The sequence below is a fragment of the Sparus aurata genome, chromosome 4 (assembly GCF_900880675.1).
Source record: "Sparus aurata chromosome 4, fSpaAur1.1, whole genome shotgun sequence".
Classification (NCBI taxonomy): Eukaryota; Metazoa; Chordata; class Actinopteri; order Spariformes; family Sparidae; genus Sparus; species Sparus aurata.
In genome coordinates this window covers 16,120,956-16,144,868 of record NC_044190.1, presented here as the reverse complement: position 1 = coordinate 16,144,868, position 23,913 = coordinate 16,120,956, and the positions used below count along the sequence as shown (strand labels likewise).

Here is a 23,913-nt window from a genome sequence, read left to right as displayed (position 1 = left end):
AATGAAGTAATAATTTCTCTAATTTTATCGTGCCAGTTCTTTGAACACCCACCTGAAGCAGGTAATTCATCGCTTTAGATAGATTATACTTGAGCTACTTGACAGTTTACTGGACAAGGATAATTAGTTCTGCAGGTATAAAAACAGGATAAGGGCATAGCAGTCACCAAGAGGGCTTAAAAGGCACAAATTTAGGACTTTTACAAACAAATGAATGTCCATTTCATTTAAGACCTTACCAAACGAGTTCACACAATGATGATTAAAACTATCATGGTGCGATCTTCACTGGCATCACAATTGGATACGATTCAGCTGTCAATCATTCAAACGCAAGAGAATTCTGGATGCATCGCAATGGATCTCAGTGTATGGTATCTACTTTTTCATCATTTAAATTCTCCTTTTATCCATAAAGTCCTTACAATGATCAGTCTAAAGCAGTCTACAAATAAAAGATGCATCTTTTCAATACATAAACATATCAAAAAGAAAACATTTATCCATCTGCAGTGCCTTTCAAGTCTGTAATACAATAATACTGTTTTCACTTATTAATTCATGTGAGGCAGAAGTCACGCTCAGCGTCTCTGAATCGATGCAGAATCTTCCGTGTCCACGTTGCGATGCATCTTCTAATTGAGAAATTTCCACATCTTTAATCATGGCCAGGTGAATCTCTCTGTGTTTTGCAGTATACCAGAGGTTTTATATCTGGTATCAGTTGCACCATAGTGATACTTTAAAAGGCAGCAAGCAAATGTTGGTTTGCCACAGAGTATGGCTCAACCTTTGGTGGCATAACACATCCGACATTGTAGTCTAATTACGCTGACAAAACTTCCACAATGCAGGTTTACACAAAAACAACAACAAATGGGAGAGACAGTCATGAGTCAGAATTTGAAAACACTGAAAACTAAAGAAAACGCATATCCTGTAAGAAAACTCTCAAACTGCAATGAACTCAGACAATAGTGGACATTTAAAGTTATCTTAGCATCAGCTATTGGCTGCGATGTCTTTCCACTAAGAGAGGCTATCAATAAAAGGTTTGTTCCCATGGTGGCACCACGGGAAAGGGCCGCTGTTGGATCATGATGGTGCTCAGTAAATTCTACATTTGCGTATCCTTGAGATTTCTATATATTTTTTGAACCAGTGGAAAGATCATTAAAGATTCACCACAGTGAGCATTTTCAGTTGATTTGGGTTATTCAGCCCAAATTATTCAATAATCTGCCCACGACTTGTACAAATATCTTGCTGTGGATTAAAGCAACTGTCCTTGATCCACCAGCTGGACAAAGACATTGACCCTGTGTGTCAGTGCTGCTTTGATTTCAGATAATAGGACAGTGTGAGAGGAGTTCAGGCAGGTACAAAAACATGCACACACAGGTGCAATCTGGCACACAAAACTGATTCAAGCAAAGCAAACACAGCTGTGGTTGTCTGTCTGGTTATGTGACTTTGAGATGAATGCATTCGTCTACTTCAACAATGTCAACATTTAACCTACATTCTGCAATTGTGAGTGATATGATCAACAGGTCACCAAACGTCTTGGAATGTCATTCATTTAATATCAGGTGGAAAGCAGATAAACTGTGTCAGCACTGAGCAAGCAGTTTGACTGAATTGCAAACAGAAAATCAACCCCAGGCCTTGTTACCATGCCAATTTAATATGTTATTTCAACAATGGCACCACCTGGCAAGAGGTGTTTCTAAAATGGAAAAGGAAAAAAAGTGCCGTCATGTCTAGAGCTGCAACAAACCAATCTATCAATCATTATTTTCAATTAGTTCATTAATTATTTATTCTTCAAAATATCATATGCAATGACAAGTGAAAACCACAAGTTCTCAAAGCCTTAGGCGATGTCTGCAGATTGTTTATTTTGTCTGGCTGTCAAAACATTTGAAATAGTGATAGTAGATAAATGACTATAAATTACGGCAATGAAGAAATGGAGGAAAGTAAAGCAAAAGGAAAAGTGCCTGACACACTCATACCCTAAGCAGCTAGCTAGTGATTGATTCTAAGAAGAATCCGCTCTGGCTGCCACAATCTTCACCTTAATCACAGTTTTATCCAGGTTCTTCTTTGTCTCCCTTAGTGTTTGGCGTAAACCCAAATGTAGCCAAAAATGCAGCAGCAGTATTTTGCAATCCTTGCACGTCCCTGATTCAGATATGCTGCTTAAACTAATTTCTGTCCAATGATAAACTTCCTTCTACACTTTTGAATCAACAAATCAGACCAACATTGATTATGAGATACATATATGGGTACCATGTGCAACTGAAACCATTGCTGAGAACAACTGGAACTTACCACAGGGTCAGATTTGGACGTAAAATAGATGGTTTAAGTTGCATTCACACAAAGAAATGACACCGCTGCGTAGGTGCATGGGGGTCACAACACTTGGTCTTCAGAAACAACACAGGGTTGTCGTTTAGCAATACACTGTTTCGCCTGCAAATACCTACCTTGCAACAGAGAACCATATGACTGCTATCTTAATAATCACAAATGAATGGGGTCTATTCTGGGCTGAGACCCATCCTCCAGTTAAGTTTTGTGGAAATCAGTTCAGTAGTTTTCTTTTGTGTAATCCTGTGACAAACCAATAGGGCGATTTTTTTTTAACCCTGCAATATATATTGCGATATGAAAAAATACAGGAAATTTCATCAGATGACCTGAATAACACTATATGTTATGCTGCATTTCAAAATGATAAGCACTAATATTTCATATGAGCTCATTCATGCATGCTTGCGCCCTCCCAGAACTTCCATTCCCCCATGCTGGCTTACTTTCATTTATAAAAATTACTTCTGTCTAATTTTCCTTTTGGTGCGGGTCGGGCGTTGGTAACAATTTCTAGCGGGTTGGCTTGGATGTGAAATGTAATTTGTGCGACTGTAGGAAAACGGGTCGGATGCAGTTTTAAGTATGGCATGTAAGGGCGGGTTTTCAAAATAAGACCTGTGCAGGACTCTGCTGTGTGGTACCGACGTAAATGGTCAAACAAATTAGTTGTGTTACCTCTCGTTGTGGCAACAGATGCAAGGCACAGTTGACCCAGAACACGTTTGGTCAATTTCATCCTTCTTGTAGCCGAAATAATTCCAGATAACTGACGTTGCTTTTCTTTTTGGCACCAAGTCTTCGTTTTCAAGATTTTCTCTTGTCGTTGCTCATTTTTCAATGTTGTTACCAGCGGCTCACTCCATGTGCAGGGGCTGGTCTGCTTTGGCACACTGATTAAGAACTAATGTGATTGGTGGATCGCTGTGCATGTGTGTGTCAGGTACCCTTGAAATTAGATGAGTTCATTTGCGTCCTACATCGCAGACTCTGCGATGTGACTATTGCTCACACGTACATCGCAATGGCGATGCTCAAACGATATATCGTGCAGCCCTACAAACCAACCAACCAACCAACACAGGACATAGGAAAATACATAACCTTCTTGGCGGAGATAACAATAGATAAATCTCTTAAGTCTATGAAGTACCAAAATAATTTATTTGACAATAATTAGGAAATATATTCAACAATAATAATAATAGTATAATGTTTAAAATTCAATTCACATAGCGCTTTAAATCTTGATCCATCACCTCTGTTGTGTCTGACTTGCACACACAGCGCATTTGAAAACCTACTCAAAACTAGCTTACGCAGTTAACAAAAGACAGTAAAAGCAGGCCCCAGACCCAAAAAGCTCTTCGTCTCTCCTCTTATTTCTGTCTGTTTCTCTGCCCTCAATGGCCTCTAATCATGTCTTCTTCTGTGTGAACAAGTGTGCTTGCCTCATTTACTAAGCAGGGAGTAAATATTTAGGAAGGAGGCTGAGGAGAGAACAGAGCGACCATTCGTGGTGGCAGTGGGGTTGAAGAAAGAGAGGAGGATTATGCTAATGTATCCAAACAACTAGGGTCATATCCTGAGACAGAAAGAGAGAAAGACCAACAACGCAAGAAGAAAGAGACAGGAAGACAGAAAGACTAAGTGAAGGAACCAACTCAACCACATAGTGAGAAATAAATGAGAAAGTCTTGGGTAAAAAGAGAAGTGAGTTGAGTTTGCAGGTTTCCTGTGGTCAGGGGGCAGAAAGAAGAAGGATGCAAGGACAGAGGGAGGTATGGAGTGATGCAAAGATGAAGGGATGGACAGAGAAATTGACACATAGAGAAGGAGGGAATGGGGTCCTAATCTTCTCTGCTTCTGCTTTCGGGTCGACCGAGCTCCCGCAGTCACAGCTGCTCTCTGATTGGCTAAAAGTAAGAGCTGTGGATTAAAGGACGGAGGGGGTATTTCTTATTTTTTGGTAGTTTGTGTGTGTGTGTGTGTGTCTGTGTGTGTGTGTGTGTGTGTGTGTGCGCGTGTGTGTGTGTGCGACACTTTGTATCAGTGTGCTTGTGGGAACCAGTTTGGATTTTAGACATTTGGAGCAAGGACACTGCAGTCACTCCTCAGTTGTTTTGTTCAGGGGACTACTTTCAAGTTTGACCTTGGGTTAGAGGCCAAAGCTAGACTTAGTTTATTAAGCCAGATTTATATTTGAAGCATTTCTAAAGCCTTACTTATCCTCAAAAGACTCTGCAATATACATAGACTCAAAGACTGACAGCTGAAGATCACAGTTGTCATAATTTACAGCTACTTTGCAGTAAAGCTCAAATCAAATGAGATCAGATTTGGCCAGATTCCTGTCAAAAAATGAAAAATCAATGTCCGATAATCATGAGAGTTGGGACTTTGCCTTGTTTCTGCTTCAGAGAAGGTGAATGATTGAGTGTCTGTTGCATTTCAACATTGTGCTATTTCCACAGGCTTAAAAAAACAAAAACAAATTAGCATAGGTAACAATTAATGAGATCATTTATAGTTACAAAATATAACTCAACCAGGAGGCCCTGTTATACCCAACAGACATCTTGAAATGCATTAAATGGAGGGTGTGTATATACTAGACCTATGAGGAGTGTGTGTATTTGAGTTTATAGTACACACCCATTCCTCAAACCTCGCAGACTTGTGTGAGCTGACAGTAGAGGAAACCAGAACTCATGCAGCGCTTTCAATCATGCACAACAGAGATTTTCTTCCATTTCATCTCGCCGTAACCACACACACACGCACACACACGCGGACACACACACACACACACACGCGCACACGCGCGCGGACACGCACACACACACACACACACACGGACACACACGCGGACACACACAATCACTTCTGGAGCCCTGTCTTCTCACTCTGGCCCAAAGCATTTACTCTTTCACAACCTCAGCTGCTTTCAACTCAGCAGGACTCCAACAGTGTGCCCATGCATCTGTGTATGTGCTCATGTGTGTGTTTGTGTGTGAGTGTATCTGTGCTCACTTCCTGTTTATTTCAATGAAAAAAGCGAAATGCAGCAAGAAAATATAAATTGAAGGATTATCTAAAATAGTGAGGGAGGAGGAAGAGGCGGGAGAAGACGAATGGTGGAATAACAGAAGATGTATAAGTCATGTATAAGGTTATCGAGTCTTTTCTGCTGTGGTTACTGTTGTTATGAACATCCTACATCAGGGTGTACTAATGCATTTTTATGGCTTTGAACTGGGAGGAGAGATCAAGAAAACTTTGAGCAAGATAAGATACGAGAAAAGACAAAAACACAAGTCAAACTTAATTAGACTGTCCGATTTTAGGGCTAGAGTTCAGAAGGCCACATTTAAAGCATAATACAGCTACAGTCAGTTTACCATGTCTGACTTGGGTTTTTGTGTTATTCAAAGTTATAATATGTAACATTTAAGCCTTAAAACGTCTCAAATCAACTAGGCTTTCGTTATTTTTTGTGGAGTAAGGGTGACTAAAAGTAACATGAATACAACTTTAAAGGAAGCCTATTAATCTTTGTCGTTTTAACCCCTTTACTTCATTATTTTATATAGGCTATTGTGCATGTAAAAGATTTCGAAAGTTTGCATCAACGGGAGCTCCTCTCTACCACTTCAATTTCGTGACTTTGTGACGTCACACTCATTAACATGTCACACACGTGATGTGATACAGAGCAAAGAACTTTAACTCATGTGTTTGTCGCCTTACACTATCGTGTTGTAGCTACTGTTTCTGGCAACTTGTATTAAGAAAAATCCCAGTGACCGTCAGACTTCCCAACCAAAACTTCAGTGATCTTTCAGAAAACAGCATCCGTCCCCGTGACTGAGAGTCTATTTATTGTTTACTGATGACGATCATGTAATAATGTAACTTAAGGTGGACTGCTACTGTCTTCCGGCAACAACTATCCACGCAATATCTCACGTGACTTTTCCAGCTTTTGATTTTAGTATTGTTTCTTATACAATGCTCCTTTTTCAACTTCAAGGTCAATATTGTTTTTCGCTAACGACAAAACAACGAATTATCCGTGCATTTATATGGAACTAAGCTTTACGAGCGGTCCACCTTAACTCTCCTCCATGTTACCTTGCATTCTGAGATTGACACTTCTCGGCTGCCATGTCAACTGGAAGAGGAACAAGCTACTGCTAAGGTGAGCTGTTCAAAAACTTTTTTAGCAAACTCTGTGTACACAAACGATGTTCTCAATGCTCGTGTTCATGTGTAGAGACCCTGGTGATAGCCTTCGTAGTGTTTTAAAAATAGCGATTGCTATCGTAAAATTGCCCCAGCACTCCATTGAAAATGAGTTTGACCCAAAAACGGAAATACGGTGAATCTTATAAGTGCCTCTTTCGTCGTAATTATGCTTTTACATGAAGGTTTTAGGGCTGGGACGATGTGTCGACGTAATCGACAGCATAAATTCGTCGACATGAATCATTTGCGTCGACGCGTCGTCCCAAACAGGAAGTGGTAGTACCTGCGGAGGCTGAGAATAGCCCCTCTCACACAGAGACGCTGCATTAACGCCGCAGCGGCGTTTCATCAATTCTCTGCCGTTGGTCATTCACACAGTGCGAAGCACCGCTGGAATAAAGACGAACCGCCATTTAATTCACACAGAAAGCTGCGCTGCCGCTCCTAAAGAGACGTGACGGTACACGGCATGATGATGACGTTGGGGTGTTTCCCAGGTGTCCTCCCTGTCAATCTAAACCCGCGTACTGTTTATAATGTGTAGTGATTGAGAACCCAGCCCCCTAAACATCCTTGAAGGTAAAAGAGTTCGCTCTAAATTACATTATTACATAATCACAATCAGTAAACAGGTGCTGCGTGACTCTGTCACTTGCGGGGACTGGGTGTATTCTGGGGGAAAGTTCACTGAAGTCTCGGTCGGGAGGGCTGACCATCGCAGTGATTTCTATCAACACAACCACTTGAGTGAGTTAAAGGTTTTTGCCGGTGACAGACACTGTTTTTCGGGAAGAAATGTGACGACAGACGCTGCTCCGCCTACAACTGTGGTATTTTTTTCCTCATATAAGTTACCAATGACAGTTACAGTTACTACGTTACTTTTGTTTGGTCATGTAACGTTAAATTAATTGTTAGATTAGTCGACTAATCAAAAAAATAATCGCTAGATTAATCGTTTGAAAAATAATCGTTTGGGACAGCTCTTAAAAGGTTTGACTTATATACATTCACAAAAAAAGCCTAGGTTGCATTTTGGCGAGAGTTTCACTTTAAGGAGATCAGAAAACGGATGCGGCGTTTGAGCATCAAAGCATGTAAATCTTTTCTAGTGGTAACTCAAGCAATGATAATGATCCCATGCAGCTTCACAAAATCAAACTAAATCTTTTCTTTTCATTGTTTTGATTGAGAGACCCATAGCAGCATATTGTGTGTTTAGTAACCTATAATATAGGCATAATAAACCACACTACCAAATGCTAGTGAAGCTGTAGCAGGTCGAAAAATGTAAATATAGGAACAGTGGCTGAAAACACTAAACTCCAGGTTGTAAAAAAAAAATACATTCAAGACCTCTTACGACCTTTCTAATGTACAAGGTTGGAACTGAATTCAAGACCAATATCAAATCAAAAGGAAATAAAAGTGTAATAATCAAGTTACAAGACTATAAATCAGTACAAGTCATCCGGAAGAAAAATATGTACGGTTACTGGCAGATGTCTGTGTCTTTAAGAAAAAAAAAGCCTCTTTTCACAACACAACCATTGTGAGAGGAGCTTCTGTGAGGTAGTGAGTGAATTATAAAGTGAGGCAGGCATCTACCTTTTCATCACAATCTCTGTCCTTCTCCCTTTTCAATCAGTCTCCACTTCAGATTGCCTCCTCCGACATTGCATCCTTCAACACAATCAACACTCTCGGCCATTTCCATAGGAACCAGATTCACAAAGGCAGCATGTAACCTTCCTGCTCCTTACGAGGGTTTATGGATGTGGAGCACACTGCCAAGAACATAAACATGTATCCTTTTAATTGAGCACTGCTTCATGTGAGAGCCTCTCACAGCTCATACATTTGGCCGACAGTCAAACATAGTAAAATGTGATATTCCGACTATGTGCCATCAGAAGCCGTATATGCCCCCAGAACCCAGACGGCTAAATCAATGAAAAAGGGGGTGTTTTTAATTTCACAGAACATCTGTGGGTTATGCCTTCATTTAATTTAATCAAGGCTAATTAATGTCCTGTCCTTGAGATGTGTGACCCTGTAATGTGCTCCTCCTGCTCTTAAGTTGATGCACGAAAAAAAAAGCTTCCTGTGATCGTGATCATCATGGAAACCTGCATGAACTACAGTCATAAAATGTAAAGATATAGTCTAAGAAGTACATTTTTACCTTTTTTCCACATCTTTATTGCTTTTTTCTGCAATGTGGGTCGCAAAAGATGATCTACTTTCTTGGATGTATTATAATCTCAAGCTGTCAACCATGCACCATGACCTCAATGTTCGGATTGCCAACTACACTACACTACACTACGCAATGGGGATAAAATTAAGGCAAAATTCTCGCCAAAATGCATTCTAGGCTTTTTTTGTGAATGTACCCGAGTCAGACCTTCGTGTAAAAGCACAATTATGAAGAAAGAGGCACGTTCAAGATTTACCGTATTTTCGTTTTCACGAGTGCTATGGGCACTTTTTACACTAGCATCAAAATCGCTATTTTTAAAACACCAAGAAGGCTCGACATAACATGAAACTGTGCTCGTATTCACCAGCGTCTCTACACATGAACACAAGCATTGAGAACATTGTTTGTGTACAGAGAGTTTACTAAAAAGAACGTTTGGCAGGACAGCGGCTAGCGGAACAAGCATCTGCTAACGTGAGTTGTTCAAAAACTTAAACTGTGTACACAAACAATGTTCTCAATGCTCGTGTTAATGTGTAGAGACCCTGGTGATACTACGAGCGAAGTTTCAAAGTTTCGAGACTTCTTAGTGTTTTAAAAATTTAGCACTTAAAAAAATTTTGATGCCATCATAAAAGTGCCTGTAGCATTCCCATTGAAAAAGAGTTTGACCTGAAAACGAAAATACGGTATATCTTAAAAGTGCCTCTTTTGTCGTAAATACGCTTTTACAAGAAGGTTTGACTTAGCCAAGGTTGTATTTTGGTGAGAGTGGGAGACTGACTGACAGATTTGAGTACCTGCAGCGATGTGGGTGTTGTACCAGACTGTCAAGAGGAAGTGAGCCTGAGGGCAAACTCTTGATTTACAAGTTGATCTTCCAAGCCTCAACTCTGGATAGTGGAACAAAATGAGATTATTTATCTTTAGCCAAAATGAGTTTTATAATCATTGAATCAAATACATGCAAGCACATGCACGCTGTGTTGACAAAAGACTGCAGTGTTTTGGCATCTGAAAAGCCTTCAAACACATGGCTGTAAAATCCAAATTGAACTTCCTGGATCATATTTCATGTTGCAACAAACAAAGCCACTCGTTTTTTAGTGTTATAACAATGCAACTGGGCTGCTCAAACATCCGCTTACAAATAAGACAACGGGCCTCAATTGTCCTCCTGTGGATGTATTCTGGACACATCTGACTCGGAGGGGGCCCCAATGTATGCCCAGAATACATTGGGTGGACTGCGTATCCCTGTCAGGCCTGGGAACGCTTTGGAAGAGGAGGCGGACATGGTTGGGGTGAAGGAACATCTGTTCTACCTTGATTAGTTTAAATACAAATAAACAGAAGGAAAATAGGTTGAAAAAAGGATATGGGTTTACTTGGAGCTCTTTTCTTTGCCCAGTTAGCCATGTTTGTTCTGCCTCATTTGTTCCAAACCATCCAAAAACAATGAACTTTTGAAATCAATCTGCTCTGAGACAGAATTACCATCATTGGCAATATTGCAGACATAATGTTCGACGTGAAGGATTAGTTAGGGGTATAAAGCTTATAAACACACCAGCACGGTCCTTTAACTTTGAATGTTTGTTTTTAAACAGGCAGATTTATGACCACTCCAACTCCTCCCTCCTCCTCACCTCTTCCTCCCAGTGTGGTCCACTATAAACAGACAGATGTTAAATGTGGGGTGAAGAGTAGAGTGGGGCCGGCTGTAAAGACCATTTCCTGCTCACCGTCACCCAGCAGCAACTCCTTTCGAGAAAGATAGAGTTCCTACAGTGACATTCACAACACCACATACTTCATCCTTTACAGAAGAAGAGAAAACACACACACAAACACACACACACACACACACACACGGCTGTGCAAAGAGTATTCATGCATGATCCTCTCTACTCCCTTTTTGGTCTCTGTGCAGCAGTGAAACTTTATATAGGGGAACGCAAGCACAAGACACAAGCACACACACTTACTCACAGTCACATCTGCACTACATAACTTCCACGTGATTCCCACATTGTAATTAGATCAGAAATTTACAAGGATAGCTCCATAGGCACAATCGGCCACTTGGCCTCTGCTGCTGCTCTCCTGAAACACACACACACACACCCACACACACACACACACACACACACACACACCAGGACAACTGTGATTTCTTGTAAAATTGTTAAATTGATATAGAGGATAAATACGTTAAAGATAAAACAGAGTCTGGATACCACAAACTACACTGCTTCAATTCTGCTGAAAAGAAGTATTCTTCTGTGTTTATCTGTGTGTATGTGTGTGCTCATTGTGATTCTACATTCTCATGGTCACACACGTTTGCTGATCCTGCTGAATTGTAGAAACTGCTCTCTCTTTTTCTCTCTTCACCGGGCACTGAAACTTCGCCTCCGTGAAATTCAATTCTGGCCTGCGTCGTTAAAAACCATAACATTTTACTTCGGTTTACGTCGGTTTTTAAGGTTTTAATTCATTCAGTGTTATAGAAGCACAAACTCCCCTCAATGACACACAAACACACAGATGCAAACACACACCTCTCACTATGTAATGTGTATATCTTAGTCTTTGTGCCCTTCATCTACCCCGTGACCCCATTGTTTTTGTATATTTTTGCTAATTTGAACATTTTAATGTAAAAATCCTATTTTTCACTCTTGATTTTCGGTACAGTTTTTGTGTTCGACTGTGCTGCAACATTATTTCGACCCTTGTTAGCTGAATTCAACAATCCATGTTGTATATTTATTCCTCATCTTGTGTGTAAATACACCTTGGTTTAATAAAGAAAAAAATGTCTTTAATCCGTATTGATCACACACACAATTTCATTTCAAAAAGCAAACACACATGATACAAAGGCACCTCAAAGATCGATTCCCTCAGGAAAAGAGCTTAGTACCCGGCAACTATTGAATTTTGACAGCTGGGAGATGCTTGTAGACACTTTTCAATCAAACAAACAATCTTTCAATTTTGAGAGGTGGCACCTTTCTCAACGGAATGTACTTTGACCAGATCTTTGGAGTTACATAGACGTTTATGCTGGTGTTCCCAACCATTTTGGTTTGTGGCCCCTTAAAAACAAATCGACTTCTATTTGCGAGACCTGAAGAGGCAAAGCATTCATCCAAGCAGAAAAATTAATGTATCTTTATTTTTTAAATATCAGATACCCTTTTATCCATTTAATTATCTTGTTGGCCTTTGGATTTATGAGATCCCTTCCTTATTTTGCTCAATTTACAGTCCAAAACACACAGATATCTAATTTCCAATTTAATAAAACAGAGAAAAACATCAAATCCTCACAGAGACCCAGAGAGTTTGGCATTTTGTTTTGATATAAGCCCTCATTATCAACTATGTATCAAAATGGTTGGCATTTAATCATTTGCCAACAGGTATACCTGTGCTCCAGGGTAGTGAGGCACTAGCAGGACAGTACATTTCAGTGGGGAAAAAAACACAATAGGGTTAAAGCTACACCACTGAATTGTTGGCCACGAAAACAACATGAATTTCTGTCATATGAGCTCCGAAATCGACTGGAGGGAGACCAAGAGGGTCAGGATCGGACTCCATAGTGCTGGAGCAGAGCATCGATCAGACAGTACTAATGGATTAGGAAGGTCCAGCTAGATGCTCTGATATCTGTCAGCAGCTTCCATGTGTCTCCTTAAATAAGAAACGTACCATCGATCGATATGTCGCGATCAGACTCACTGAACATTCAACCGGCCAGAGATCAATAACACTTAGCATCCCTTCTCCTTACCCTTAACTAGCTTAATGTGACAGAGGAAGACTGATGGGGAAAGAATATCACCACACACAAGCGCACACACACCACTAAAAGAGGCTTAGGAAGTGTCAAACAAAAGGGCAGCATCTGCTTCTCGGCACTATGCTCAAGCAGGAAAAAGCAAAAAGAAGACCCTCGCATTGACGTTTTCACATCAATACACAGAATTGTAAAAGAGCAGCGGTGAAGATCTTCCCCACTTGACAAACTGACATGCTCTGCAGGAAAATACTCCTGTCTGGCTCTGCTGCCAAGACTTCCCTCTAGCCAAACGGCGCCTGGTGCCAAAAGTCACTCAAGCATTTTTCTGCACGGGGCATCCACCACGCAGAGCGCCTCATTCTGCTGCTTCTGCATCAGAAATACTACCCCGCCTGGACCAGTGACCCATACACTGTTTCACTGGGTGATGATGGGATCCATATGGGTCCAATTATATTTTTTCTTACTTTTGTAGACTATTTATGCAGGAAAACTTTGCCTTAGCACACTTGTACCTTTCGAGAAAAAAAAAATCGTAAGTCATGCACTTTAAACAAATTTGCACCAGGAAGCTGCCAAGCACAACCAGAGTCTTGGCTAAACTGTGGGATTAAGGCCCTGCTCAAGGGGACCGTGATAATATTCAATGGAGAATTGCTGATCTACAATTCAATTTTTAGAAATACAAAAATCTCATTGGTACAAATTAAATACGCATATCAACATTTTAACAAACATAATGGGATAGGTATGCTCAGTCATCAGAAAATAGTTAAAATCTAAAAGTCAGAACATGCTATACTAGCTCTGGTTTTTAAAGAAAGCAGTCATAAGCGGTTTTAGTTAGTTACTTTAGATAAACCTGCCCGCAGCCACTGACATATGCTGTTCTTTGTTCTAGACCAGCAAAGTATTAGTGCCAACCAGTTTTTCTGGCCGGGAGCCAGTTCTTTGGCTGTCAAAACACAAAAAACTGGTTTCAGGTTAGGAGCTGGCTCCAAACTAGCACCTGAATGGCCTTGGTCGACAAGGGGTGCAAGTGCTAAATAAAGGCAATGAAACTTGTTAGAGGTTTCATCCAAAAAGGCTTCTTCACTTCTAAGTGCCTACCAGTCTGTCAGAACCGTAGAAGCCTTTGAGGTGAGGGGTGAAACATCTTCAAGAACCTCAAGCAAGTACAGTTGTGTGGGTATCTGACCTTAATACTCTTTTGGCATTGACCAAAATTTGACTGCAACAAATTGTCAAGTACTGAAAGTTGATCTAAAAGTGATGCTCGCTGTTAATCTAAAGTTTATGTGTGTTCATTTGATTCCTCCCACCAGTTTTGCTCATTGTGGATCATCAGTTCCAGATGCATCTTACACCAATGTTTGTTCAAGTTTCAGTGGGACCCGGACAGAGTCAATAAATCTTACAGAGGGGAGTGAGATGGAAAGAAAGAGAAAAGGAAAGAGGGAGGAGGATGATATGAAAAGAAAAATTGCAAACTCACTGCAACCATCCTCGTCGCTGTGGTCCCCACAGTCATTATCTCCATCACACTGCCACTGGGCCGGGATGCAGGTACACTCCCCAAACGCACTGACCGCACATGTGAAGTGGTTCCTCCCGCACGAACACTCAGCACTGCCCTGAACTCCTGCACAAACAGAGGAAGAGAGGGTTAGAGCTAATCAGATATGTTAACCGTAACCATTTTTTGTTTACTGGCATTTGTGTTTCTCCCATTTACACATTACTGAGGTGAAAGCGTTACATGTGCCGGTGGAGACATTTCAGCTGAAAAGTCACCAACCTGCCTCCAAATCCTGATTCAGCCAGCAACATTTAGCAGAGCAGAAAGAAAATCTGGCTTCAGAGAAGTTAAAGGACTGTACAAACATAAGAGATCTTTGAATTGTGTGTTCTCCAGCCAAACCCATGAATCCAGCTGAATACTAGAACAATGACTTTTACCCATGTGACTTTTTCCATTGTTTGTTGCGCAATGATAAAATCACCCTCCTTAACTATTCCCTATGTATGTGTCATTAAAAGTTTCAGAAAACTAGAGCCAATGAATTAAAAATCTGTTTGATTAATGCTGCAGCAGTAAATTTAAAATGCTGTCTGGGACTTAATGCAATGATCAAAACTAACTCTGTTTTCTGAATACCTGCCCACCATGAAAAGTAAGTCATGGGATTCAGAGTTGGTGTTTTGCTAATGTGAATAGTTGTTCTGTGGCAAGAGAAACATCCGGAGACCATCAGCTCATCAGTGCATGGGGCTAAGGTTTGGGGAATTTAAACAAGCAACAGAATTTATGTTGCTGGTTCAATGTGATGGAGGATACAGTAATAAATAAATGAAAAAACAGACTTGTTTAGTATGTCTGTTGATGACTCAAGTCTAAAGGCAAGAAAACCCAAGTTAAGCCTCCATTCCTGTTGTGCAGGTCCTAAATGAAGTCTTAGGTTCTTAAGAGAAATTGCACGTCCAGTGCCAAGTATTTTAGGTCTCTCATGGCTCAATATTAAAACCTTCAAAACTTTAGAACATCCGATTGCAACAATTAGTCAGTTAATCGACTAGCAGATCGTGAGAAAATTAATCACATTGGTTCTGACAACGTTTCAGATTTTTTTTTTTTGAAAAAATATCAAATATTTGCGGGTTTCAGTTTCTTAAATGCTCATCTTCATCATATTGATAAACTGATGAACTTTTTTTGAACTAATTTCAAAGGTGTGTACTAGTGTTTTCAAGCAGCTGAGACCAGGTCGTCTTGAACATTCAAGCTGTTATGCAAGGCCTACATGATGCTGTTTGTTTATCTTTATTCATTTTAAGACAGACTTTATTTGATTATAGCCAGAAACTTCGCTTTTAAGTCGCTTTGAGTCTAAATCAAATCTCCAAAGTCTTCAGCTCTATAGCAGATCAGTGACAAAACACCCCCCTCTGCCACATGTATGCAACATTAAGAAGTTGCATTGGTGAAAAGTTCAGTCCAAACATCAGGCTGCTTTAACTCAGCTATGTTCATGTGCTGCTGCTTCTTTGTTTTAGGAGGATCAATATATTAGCAACATTCCTCTAGGCTGCCTTCTGCCATCCAGCTCCTATGTCACTGCTCCAACAAGCTTTGTACTGTAAATTGAAGCTTAACAAACTCCATACAGCTACACTAACATATTTCAGAAACCTTGTTGCACAGCTGATTAATATGGTTTCCACATTTCATTTTTTTTTTCTCAATCAAAGAGAGCATTAAAACACTCATGATCTTAATGCAGATGGCTTTCATACAACAAACTCTTCTGCCAGCACATAAACACATGTTGTATAGGAAACAGGGAGGTTTGATAATGCAGTTTAGATTTCCCATTCACTGGACTCAAGCACTGTTTCCAGTGGTAAGATTGATGATCTTTCATTAATGATTCAGGAGGCCAGTAGCCAAACACCAATTTTTTAATTTTCTCTCCTTTGAGACCCTCAGAAATTAATTTTGCAGTAAACTGTGAGAAAAAGAGCAAAGATTAGAGCACAGACTGGACATATCTAAAATAAAATGTGTGCTGTCCTGTCCTGTTACAGCCATCTACAAAATAAAGTAGGGCTTTGCTGCCCCAACCACAGACTCCCAGGTAGCACAGGAACTTCTGTAAACAGCAGGACCTTACAAAAACATCATAAGTCTATGAGAGATGAGTCACTCTCTGCTGCAACTCCACCCTATTTTGATTATAAGAAAAAACAATGCATGACATTTACAAGAAATACATTTGCTGTTTTTTCTTCAGCCAAACAGTTGCCCTTTAGTATGGCCCTATTTTCTTACCCTGTGAGCATATACGCACGCAGATGAATATGGCATCCCAAAATACATCATCAAACACACACACAGACACACCATCTATACATTGACACTGCCCTGACTTCCCACCACAGCAGAGAAAAACACAGAGTCACCACATTTTCAGACGCATCACAGCAAAACGCATCCAGGAGAGAAAGTAAATTGAGGTTTCCCATTTTGCTCTCACTTTGAAGCCCATTAATGACCATCTGTGTGTGTGTATGTGTGTCTATTTTGCTGAAGCTGGCCTGCCGCAACAAACCCAGAGTTTCTTGGAACGCACGTGTGTGTGTGTGTGTGTGTGTATGTGTGTGCGTGTGTGCGTGTGGTTCCTGGCCTCCTCACAAAGGCATCAGTCAACCCAGGAGGGCCTGGCAGAGAGAGCTCAGTAACCTTCAGATCCCTCCCACAGCACTAAATTAATGGCCTCTTTCTTTTCATTTCCCTCTCTTTCTCTTCATTCTTGTCTTTCCACCATCCCCTCTTCACACTGCCCCCTTCAACTGCCTCCCTTCTTTTCTCCTCTTCCCTGCTTTTTTTTCTCCCCTCCACCCCCTCTCCTCGTTTCCAGAACACTCCGCTAACGGTGGGGAAGCAGGGGTGGCAGCATCCGAGTCTTCCTGTCATAAAAGTCGCCTTTCCAATTTTCTTGCGTGGTCTATAGTACCTGTCGTCCTCGAACCCCGGGGACATGCAGTTTTTCCTGAGACAGACAGGCAGAACAATCACAGGGAGACAGGTACTGACTAAGGCCTGAAAATCTCCAACTAAGGCTAAGTCCTGATACTTCATAGTACAACATAGACAGCTTATACTGCAGATTTGTGAGCTGTACTGGATTTGTAACTTTAAGCATATGCTTTATTCCTGTGTGTGTGTGTGTGTGTGTGTGTGTGTGTGTGTGTGTGTGTGTGTGGTTTGCACTGAGCTAAATTAGAGTCTTTGAGCTCAAGCAGAAGTTGTGTCAACATGAAGCCACATCACAGGCTGTGCATTTGTCAAACATGCTTTAAAAAGCAGAAGCCACTGGCTCCGACCAAATCCAAAGAGACTTAGAGAGTTTAGTGGGAAACCATCACACACACTGTACTACACCTGCATGTGTATGTACCAGGTCTTGAAAGGGGGTTACGCGATATGACAAAATACATTACAAGTTGTTGACCAGGCAGCGGATAAAGATTTAGTTTTACACTTTATCCATCCATTCAATATTTCTAGTTGTATTACACCATTGTGTGTTTCAAAATGTGGGAATTCTTACTCAGATGAGAGCGTGTGAAATTACTACATAGAAAGTTTTAATTGCCGAGTTGTCATGTGACTCTACTTTATTTCAACATGTTCAAATTTTACTTCACATGTGAAAACAGCCAATCGCGTGCAAAATATTCAATCTAATGCGTAATTGTGATTTTCAAACGTGAATTTTTGAAGGGACAGTGCTGAAAAACATTAAACAGGACTGCTTTCCGTCTATCAAATGCTTAATCAAACTATTTTGCAGTTATGTACCTTTTCACAACACAGGACCAATTTGAAAATAGACATAACAAGGTTTTATTCATATTGCTCAGCCAGGCTGGGAAACACAGAACAATTTAACTAGACTGATAAGTCAGCAAAGCCAATATTTACGCTGATATATAGCATCTATCTCTTTCCTGCTTGTTGAGGAATAAGAAATTGCAGTAAATATATTGAATCAATTTTCAAACAGTGTCACCTTTTCATAATTTGTCCAACAAGAGCACTGACTGACAAGTCCATTTTTTAACTCAACTGACCTGCTTAGTACACAACTTGGTCACGATTCTGTTAAAAGAAAAAATCTAAAGGGTTTGCATCAAGATTGTTTATGTATAAAAGCTACTGGATTGTTTTGGCAATATGTTGAAAGGAAATCATCTTTAATACTTAAAGACATGAATTATTGAAGATGGAAATATACCTCAAACATGATCAAAGTGGGTCAAACTAGACAAAAAGCTGAGCTGCGAGAAAGGAAAACACTCGTCATATGTCTGCAAAAGCAAAGAGGACGAAGCACCTGTTCCTCAGTAATGCAACACAAATGATCATTAATGGTGCCAATAACTGTGACACAAATATATTGTGTCCCACAACTAATATGTAAATATCTGTCCCTCATGGTACCCTTTAAAGCACAGAAAACTTTCAAAGCTTTCAGACTAGAAAAAATAACATTGTAAAATGTGCATCATGTGCAAATGTTTCTGCCGTCACACATGGCAGACAACTTGCTTACCATCAGCATTTTCTGGAAGAGAAAACACAATGTTTTATGAGCCAATACTATGTGCCAATAAACTATGTAAACATTGGTTCATAGACTTGTAGTTGTGATTATTTTTAGTCGCACGGTTACAACACTTGGATCAAAACACTGGTAACTGATGAGGCTGATAATGACGACAGAACAATCACCACAGAGATTATTAGTTTTATTAAGAAAGTATTAATGTGTGTCAGATCCAACAGGCCGACTACGATATCCTTTACACTGAGAGCATGAAGCTACTTTAGAAGTAAAGAGACAATCATCCATACTCACTAGATTGTTATGTAAGGCCACACACTGCACACATACACACACACACACACACACACACACACACACACACACACACACACACACACACACACACACACACACACACACACACACAAATGCAGCAGCAGCCAGGCATGAAAAGCCCAGTGCTTTCAAGAGCACCCGCATAACAAGCCTCTGATGCATCAGCCAGATAACAGATCACATGCTGGGCTGTTTTTTAGAGACAGTGGATCACTTTGAACTGTAAGTGCAAGTTTAGCAACAATTCATCATTCAGTCTATTCAAGGATCTTTAAGTGGAGCACATACAGTAGAAGCACCTGAGCTGTTAATTGCAGAATTTCTGTTAACTGCACAGAAAGCTGAGTGTGGAGGAAAGTAACAAGCAAGAATCAAAGAATCAGGGGGAAAATGCTCCTCAAGAACAGTAGAACTTTTCTGGACTTTCCTGATGTCATCATGCTTCTTTGGAAATGTGTGTACGGTGTGTTTGTTAGTTAAAGTGCCAGAAAGTAAAGACTTTAACACAGGGAACTAATAAGTTGCATGTGCTTACTGCAGCTTGAGCAAAAGTGGGGAGGTAGAAAAATCATAAAACATACTCATTCACGAGAGATTAGTGACAATGAAGTATATTAAGATCCAAATTGCATTCAAGATTTGCATTTTATATTTCAACTGCACTTAGATCTTTACTTAATTCAGACGGAAGTAGGTCAATACAATCACCTTGTCAGAAGGTGCCACAACTCCAACTTGAAATAAAACATGTTGAGGAGCAGCAAATCATCTCTCTTGAAACTACAGTGGAAATATGTTTCCTGGTATGTTTATAGATTTGAAATGTTGAAACTTCTTTTCAGTGCACACAAATCAATATAGTCGTCAAGTGATCTGAAGAGGTCAAAACTACTCAGAACAAGGGAAAGCTCCTGTTTCTTGTATGATCCCAGATGATGCAGGCTGACATGTGGAACCTGCTCTTCAGGCGGCGAGACAGACAGACATCTAAACTCTCACTTCACCTGCTGCCAGAGGCCGCTGTGTGAGCTGTGAGTCAGAACGAACCTCCAGCAGAGAAAAAGAAAACAAAGACCACCAAAGATCCTCCACTGTTGGTTACTGCAGCCTGAAACTGTCCAAACAGACCTAGTGTGGAACAAGACAGGTGGTCCCCCCCCCCAAAGGCAAACAGAGATGATCCCGCAAACCCATCCTGAAACCACACCTAAACCTGACCCACCTACAGCAGCAGCAGGACCAGAATCCTGTGTTCACCAACCAAACCGACCCGCAAGCTGCCACGTCGTGGGAGCCTCAGATCTAACCAGGTGGCATTTAACCACTTTTTCACCATTTCACAATTTGCCGTTGTTAAATAGTTAAATGAGGAGTGTGAAGAGTTGAGGAGAGAGTAATGGGGCCAAAACACACAATGGTAACCCAGCCACGGTGAGCGGGTGGCCACACGCTTTGAACGATGTCAAAAGGGCTGCCAGTTAATTAGGCGTGGACCTCCCTGGAGACTACCTGGAGGGTCAGAGCGGCGTCTTTCTTTCAGCATGTGAGTGTACTGCTATAAAAAGTGATAAGCGGGAAATTGGAAGATAAAAATGAACCATATGACAATACGGAGGGTAAGACAGGAGCATGGAGAGAATGAGTCAAGCCTTTTGTCCGTCCACTGTCTTCCTGCCACCCTTCCACTGCTGGTGTCGAGCTGTAAAAGCGTCGCTTCAGGAAGACAGCTGTGTCTCAGCGTGTCAGCAACTGTTCAGCCTGAACTGTCCCAAACCAGCTGCATTCAGCTGCGCCGCACGGCGCCGCACAGCTCTGCACAATAAGAATGGACACAACTGGCGTCCCACCTCGCTGTCAGGCAACAATGTTCATCCTCTGTCACTTCTTGCCATGCGAGACCGCTGACTGAACAGCATGCCTGACTGACTACGTATACAGGACGGCTGTTCACCTGCAATAACTGTCATTCACCATTCACACTGAACAGAGACGACTGCAACAATGATTCGGCTGTCTTAATATTGAATATAATGCTGAATGGTGCAAATACTGTCCTAACATAAGAGGCGCATGACCATAAGAAGACAACACCTGTTTATAGGTTAAGATACCATGAAGTAAACAGACATAAGCCATTCTTGAGAATTCTGTTTAGTTGAGTTTATTATAAGGGAACGGAGTGATTAAACCAGACAATTCTAGTGAGGAGCTGACTCCCAGGAAGACTTTGAAGACAGGAGGGGAAAATTGCTTTTACTTTAAATTCCATAGACCACACACATCCTGCCTTCTTCATGAATTATTTCCATGATAACCTGATTTAATGTCATGGAAATGAAAGAGAGTTAACAGGGGCACCTGACACACACTGTGCATGCAGACTCTGCAGTGAGTCGCTGGTAACAACATTGAAAAATGAGCAACGAATAAGAGAAAATCACGAGAACGAAGACTTGGTGCCAAAAAGAAAAGCAAAGTCAGTTACCTGGAATTATTTCGGCTACAAGAAGGATGATATTGACCAAACACGTGTTCTGTACCAACAGTGCCTTGCATCTGTTGCCACAACGAGGTAACACCATTAATTTGTTTGACTATTTACGTCGGTACCACACAGCAGAGTCCTGCACAGGTCTTATTTTGAAAACCCGCCCATACACGCCATACTTAAAACTGCACCGACCCGTTTTCCTACAGTAGCACAAATTACATTTCGCACCCGCACCGACCCGCTATAAATTGTTACCAACGCCTGACCCACACCCAAAGGAAAATTAGAAGGACGTAATTTTTATAAATGAAAGTAAGCCAGCTGGGGAAGTGCTATTCAGGTCATCTGACGAAAATTTCTGTATTTTTTCATATCGCAATATATATCGCAGGGTTAAAAAAAAAATCGCAATGTCAGTTTTTTCCAATATCGTGCAGCCCTATTACTGACCTTTCTGAATCCACCTGACTGCCACAAAGGCAATCGGTGTCAAACAGAAACGTCAGAGACCAAATTTCTAAGTCAGTCTTTGAGGCCCAGGATCTTGTCATATGACATTACATGACACCTTATTAGTTGGCAAGAAATGTTTTTCTTAGTCTTTGCAATTCACTTCCTTTGGTACAAAAAACACTTTTAGATGAGACTGGGTTTATTGGACACCTTAGGGCTGATTATGTGTAGTTCAATTAAAACTAATTAGCTTGCGAGCAACACAAAATGCGGCACTCTTAGAGGCCAGTGCTTTAACACAGAATACTCAATCACGACCTTTCATCTGACATCTATTTTTGTGCTTTAATGTCCCACATTTGCACCAAATTAAGACTGGAAGTTATATTGAGATGCACACTTCTCTCAAAGGCTTAAAAATCATTTAACTGTCCTGCTTCCTGTGACACTTGTGAGAATAAAATGGACAAAGCGAATGAAACATAAAAATAATAGTGCTGAATTGAATGGACTCAATCGTGAGACAATATTCAAGATAATCTAGGATATCTAAACAGGTATAGTAAGAGACACAAACTGGTGTGTGCTTTATGCAAACAATGCAAGTAATCTTTGTCTTATCAGTGTTATTTACAAGGAAAAACAAATCAAATTTTAATGTGACCTCCACTGACTGTGACATCTTCCATCTTCTATCTAGTCCGTCACAATCAGACTGGGTTGACATCGCAATGTGAAATGCTTCAAAGAGAAAGTGACAAAGACACAGCGTGACCACACAGCTACCAGCCTTAACCTTTAATTCTTACGTAACAACACACAGTTAAATTCCGCTCAAGTGATACTGATAATATAGCGTGCTCACTGTCAAACAGACAGACGTTTTATTCATTTGAAAATGTGTGACTGCATCAGATCAGTAGTCAAAATCTGCAGCTTCAGCTTCTATGAGAGCAGCTGGTGGCGAGTTTCTTCCCAAACCTTTTCTCGAACAGACTTTTATGAGAAAAAGTGTGGGAAGCTGTAATAAAGGGACAATTGAATTCTGTTTCTTCCGGCTCCAACCCAGCGTCAGTAAGTTGCTGCCTCAAAGCACCTTATTGTGTTAGCAAAGAATTCTCTATTTACACATCAAGCAGACATGAAATAAAACCATCATTCATTTGGGGTTGTGTTTCTCCCCACATACAAAAGTCTAATATTCACTTTGCTTTTACCTCTGAAAAAACAGCTTTGGTTTTTTGGCCGTTGTCCTTCTTTCTGTGTGAACGATAAGTATGTCATCGGGGGGTGTTTCTTCAAACCGAACAGGTTTCTCTAATGTCCTCAGTCAGTGTTTACATGGTTTAACCAAATTCCCCGCAATTTATTACCAAGTTACCTGGCGCCAGCCTGGGAAACTGCTGACAAGGAAATACATCATCCATATCATTTCCTAGATTCCTCGCAAGTGAAATGTTTCATACTTTAGTTTAACTGGTCTGATGTCCATTCCTTGTGTTTCTTGGCCCAAGCAAATCTCTTCTGCTTGTTGTTTTTCCTTTGTAGTGTTTTTTAGCAGCTTTTTGACAATAAAGGCCTGATTCGCGCAGGCTCCTCTGAACAGTTGATGTAGAGATGTGTCTGCTACTAGAACTCTGTGTGGCATTCATCTGGGCTCTTATCTGAGGTGCTGTTAACTTGCGATTTCTGAGGCTGGTGACTCGGATGAACTTATCCTCAGCAGCAGAGGTGACTCTTGGTCTTCCTTTCCTGGGGTGGTCCTCATGTGAGCCAGTTTCGTCATAGCGCTTAATGGTTTTTGCGACTGCACTTGGGGACACATTCAAAGTTTTTGCAATTTTCCGGACTGACTGACATTAAGTTCTTTAAGTAA

General features: G+C 40.8%; 1 protein-coding gene across 2 annotated transcripts in view; it reads right to left on the bottom strand.

Annotated features, from left to right (window-relative positions):
* Positions 1-23,913, bottom strand: part of lrp4 (low density lipoprotein receptor-related protein 4) — a 131,491-nt gene that overhangs the window by 59,290 nt on the left and 48,288 nt on the right. For both annotated transcript variants that reach the window (XM_030414467.1, XM_030414468.1), the window contains exon 2: positions 14,143-14,289. In XM_030414467.1, the coding sequence (XP_030270327.1) occupies positions 14,143-14,289 (147 nt within the window). The remainder of the gene's footprint in view (positions 1-14,142; positions 14,290-23,913) is intronic.